General features: G+C 36.7%; 1 protein-coding gene across 1 annotated transcript; it reads right to left on the reverse strand.

The window, feature by feature from the left end:
• Positions 1-1,706: 1,706 nt before the first annotated feature.
• LOC110114170 lies at positions 1,707-2,417 on the reverse strand. Its single transcript, XM_020846953.1, has one exon. It carries the CDS (start codon positions 2,415-2,417, stop codon positions 1,707-1,709), a length of 711 nt encoding a protein of 236 aa, XP_020702612.1.
• Positions 2,418-4,821: the final 2,404 nt, after the last annotated feature.

Here is a 4,821-nt window from a genome sequence, read left to right on the forward strand (position 1 = left end):
ACTTTGTGCTTCGTAGGATGCTTTGAAACGATAAAGATAGGAAGGTCAGTTGCAGATTTTGTCTAAAGAAAAATGGCAAATTTTCATTAAAATTTTTTCATAAAAAATTATGGGAAATAGTCAAACAATATTAATGAGTGTTGAGATTTATGCTTTACTGTTAAAACTTCAAATTTTCGAGTATGCCACAAATTATCATATAGTTTTAGTTGGTCATAAAGTTTCCTAAGCCCAATGGTCCTTGAACTTTATAGGGATATTTAGGATTGGTTTGTATATTTAAAGGTGGGTCCATGGGTTAGGTTGGTTTAGGTCAGCTGAATTTTCCTAATTGCTCATAAAGGAACAATGTGTCAACCATGTGTTTAGCCTTGGCTAGCGATAACTCTACGTAAACTAAGGCTTGATATAATTAATCCTAGGGTCTGGCTGAGTTTCCAAGCTTAAGTGGAGGTGAAGTCAGGTCAATTGGATTGGGTCAAGCCAATTGAGCGCAATGGTTCATCCAGGATTTAATTGAGCATAATTGGGTATAATCTAGATACATGCTAGTCTAAGATAAATTCAAAGGGTGCTTTGAATCTCTAATACACTATGGATCAAACAATAATGGGTAGGGATCTTTATAAGATCAATTAGGTTAAGCCATAATTTAATGTGCCACATTGGGTTAAACTTGGTCAAGTATAGTCCACTAAGGGCTAGTTTAAACTAAGATAGTCTAGGAAGAGTCATAGAATAACCGGGAGTCCAATGGATGATCCTAGATGGGGCAAAATGGATTAAGTCACTTCTAAGACGGTACAAGGTTTAGTCCAATTTGGGCTAAAGCCAAAGCCAACAAGTCTTGGGCCTCCCTAAGGACAGTTAAGATCTATCATATCAAGATTAAAAAAATTTAAGGGTGTGTCAAGTCTAAGACTTAGATAAATCATGGTTGATTAGGTTGGGTTCAGGCAAGAAGTTGGCACAATCACCTAAGCGATGAATCAAGAGTCCAATCGGGCTAATCAAAGTTCATTGTAGGACATAAACTTAAAAATATCAACTTTACTCAGTTGATCTACACTAAATAAATTGGTATGGAGGGACGTATGAGGAAAACAATGTGTAGCCATTTATAGCTTGATTAGCGTTAGGGCTCATCAAGTTCTACAGTCAACTTAGTTCAAAGTTGATCAGTTGGTGCCTTAGATCAATGTTCGAAAAACTCATTTCCTAAATGATCACTCAACTAAGAGATAAACTTACTTAATGTTTCAGATGTTTTGGATCAATGTGATGAGGGTCATGTCTAGGAGAAATTATTATGTGCGGTCACCGACGATTCGGAGGCGAATCAAGATGCACCATGTCACCTAGAACACAATAATATATAGCACCGATACACAATAAAATGGTGATGTACGTGAACAATTAGTGCTTAATAAAGTCACATTTTATACTTATTTTAAGATTTAAGTAGAAAAAAGTCATATATATACGAATTCATGAAAGTAAAGAACATAGATTTATATACTTTTGAATCAACTACCAAGTTGTCAGATATTCAACTTTTTTTCCTAAACAATTTTTGCCTTCCAGTATTTTACTTGGAAGTCATCAAAGTTTGAAGACTGGAACTCGTTAAATTCACCATGAATTTGCTGGTGATGCAGAGAACTCACCATCGTAATTTCTTGCAAACAGCGAATTATTTTTTAATTCTATGCCGCTGCATCCGATTGAGCCTTGCCCTCTTGACACCGTTCATGCTGGAGATTGATCTCCTCGCTACATAGTAACGAGTACAGAGTGTCGAGACTGATGGGGCTCAGAGACGTTCTTATGGCTGTTTTGAATGGGTTATACTCAGTGGGAAGACCATTTAAAATGTATAGTGTTACATCCTCGGCGTCGATCTTGGATCCTGCGGCAGCAATGTTGTCCACGAGAATCTTGATTTGATCAAGATATTGATGAATGGTGCGATCCTTCTTCTGAATGTTGTGTAATTCATTTTTAAGTTGAATGACTCGTGAGCGATTTGTAGGTTGAAGTCGCTGCTCGAGTGTAGTCCAAACTTCGTGGGCGGTTTGGAGAGAGAGAACGTAGGGAAGCACGGATGAGGAGATAGTGGAAAGAAGGGCAGATACCAAATTTCTGTCAATAAGTTTCCACAGATTGTGTTCTTTCTTGGAAGACTCCGGAGGGCAAGCTGTGATTCCGGTGAGATGACCTCCGAATCCATTTGCAGTGAAATGTTGTTGCAGTTGCAGCCTCCATATTGCGTAGTTGTCAGTGTTCAATTGTGTGGACACCAAGTTCTTGGTGTTGGAGATCAAGAACTTAAGGGGTGCAGGGATGACGAATTCAGCGAGAGCCTCGGAGATGTCCGAAGTCGTCCGGTGCGAGGTGGCTGAATTTTGGTCGGCCATGGAGTTTAGATCTGAGCCGTGAAGCGACGATGCTCTGATACCATGAAGACGTTTGGAGATTACAGAAAACAGAGTTCTTGCCTTAGGCAAGAAGACGGAGAAGAGAAAAGCAGAACAGACAGAGAAAACTAGAAAAGTATATTGTTATTAATGTTTGTAGTACAGGAGATGATATATATAGACTTAAGTAAAGCAAGAAAGTACAAGAGACAGATGACGTGGACAGTACTTTAACAACTAGCTGTAGAATCTTAAAGGTTACCCTCATGGAGACCCAAAGTCAGGTGAATGGTACGACCCATCCAAAGTAAAAATATAATTTAATAGAACTTTCGAATAGGGCAATATAAGTCTTGATCATCCATTTTGATAAAAATCTACTGTATGCATGAATTATCATTGCAACCAAAATATATTATTTGTGGATTCATTCTATTTGATCTAAATAACTGCAGTTATCTACCTATCGAAAATACTTAAAAGGTACTCAACAAGAATTATCTTTGGGAAGAATGGAAGTCACAGCCCAAGCCGAGTGGGGAACTCACGAGCCTTTGTAATTCGCTATGTCTGTACTAATCTCGCACTCGTGCATCACCGACTTCTGATAGTTTTGAGACCAACGGGGCGCATTTCCAATTGGAAGTCATAAAATTATCTGCACAACTATGAAAAGGTTAGAAATGTTTAGTCTCACAGCAGAGATATTATAAATGCAGAGTAATTCTCGAAGATATCAAAATTTCTAATAAGTGACTTATGGAGCTATTTATATAAGAAAATATGTGGAAGTTAAAGCATCTCATCATAATTTTGCCAATCCCAGAAGTCAAAACATATTTCTATCATTTTGTCAGACAAATCACAAAAAATAATCAAAAGATATGAAATTATAAGAAAATTACATCAAATGCATAGTTTACTCAAATAAGGAATCAAAAGGTACAGTGGAATATGTCTGCTCCATTACAGCTGCACCATGTGTTTTAATTATATTATCAGTTTGCACAATGGGGATCAGAAAGCATCTCATTAGTGGCTAAGCCCTCACAAACAAAATGCTGAAATGAGAACTCAGTACAGGGGACGTGCGGGGCAGCTTCGTGGTTGAGCGTAGTTGTTGCTCCTCGCCGGCTCACCCGTTCATTTCCCCAAACAGGCCCAACAAAAAAAATAAAAAATTCAGTACGGCGATACCTCCAGCAAATTGATCCACGTAAGAAGAGCTTGTGTTCTTCGGCTGCACCCTTCAAAGTATTCAGCTTTATTTTAATATCATTGGCTAGTTCAATTGAACAATGGCGGAGCTAAAAATTTTATTCAGATAGTCTAAATTAAAATAGTTATGTTTGTCGTATCATCTGGAATGTTAGAATACATTAAAATAGTTGACCGTGAGCCTTTGATGGTTCTCCTTTGGATGGCCTTGTCTGATTAAGAGCACACTTTACAAACCAGAAGCAACATCTTTATCATTGGAAAGATATTTAGCAAACCTTTTCAAATGAACAATAAGAAAGGTAGAGGATACATATTATAATGCGCTTGTACCCTAGTTGAGATGGATGTATTAAAACAATATGCTAATAAATCTAGAATTGAATCACCAGTACTGTATTATTTTTTTTGCTGTCATCTCTTTTTCTCACTCACCAAAGGATACAAGTACCCTAGTTGAGATAATTAGGGAACAAAATGTATACCCATATATCACAATAGCCTCATTGAAACAAAGTCAAATTGGTTTAAGTTTTTTATGAACTCATCCCACTCATGGGAAGGTCGACAAGCACAATCAAACACTTGTTTAATTAGAATCTGAAGCTAGTATAGTGACTTCATCCAGCAAGTTAGTGACTCCATCCAACAAGTTTGAGACTATGTTTAGTGAGTTGACAACTTCATCAAGTATGATGATTTCGACCAATAAGTCGGAGACTTGATCCATCTAACAATTTGACAACCACCACACCCAAAATGTTGGCTAATACATCTAGCAAGTTGGGCTCGACCAAATCAATCAACAGCTCTAACCTTCAAGATGGAAGCCCAAGCAGTGATTATCTATATTGTTGGAGAAAATTGTGAGAAAAAATGATAAAAGAGAGATGAGAATGTGGAATAAGAGAAGTGCATAAATAATTTGTTTTTCATTAGCATTCATATTCACTATAACATTTAGTTTTAAACAAAAGCCAAACAAATAAATGATATAATAATGAAACACCTTTCCACTAATATCACTGTTTTAGTCTTTAATAACACTTAAATAATAAACTAATTTTGCATTAATTTTTATGACATAGCCCCTTAATGCAAAATTCTTACAACGATAAAATTTTATCAATATTGCTCAAATTTTTTAAAATTGAGATCTTTTGTTAACCCACCAACAACTTGATCT

This window comes from Dendrobium catenatum, unplaced genomic scaffold, assembly GCF_001605985.2.
Source record: "Dendrobium catenatum unplaced genomic scaffold, ASM160598v2 fragScaff_scaffold_716, whole genome shotgun sequence".
Classification (NCBI taxonomy): Eukaryota; Viridiplantae; Streptophyta; class Magnoliopsida; order Asparagales; family Orchidaceae; genus Dendrobium; species Dendrobium catenatum.

What these genes read in the sequence shown, in the direction of transcription:
- LOC110114170 (XM_020846953.1), bottom strand. Translation starts at nt 2,417, where the DNA reads ATGGCCGACCAAAATTCAGCCACCTCGCACCGGACGACTTCGGACATC.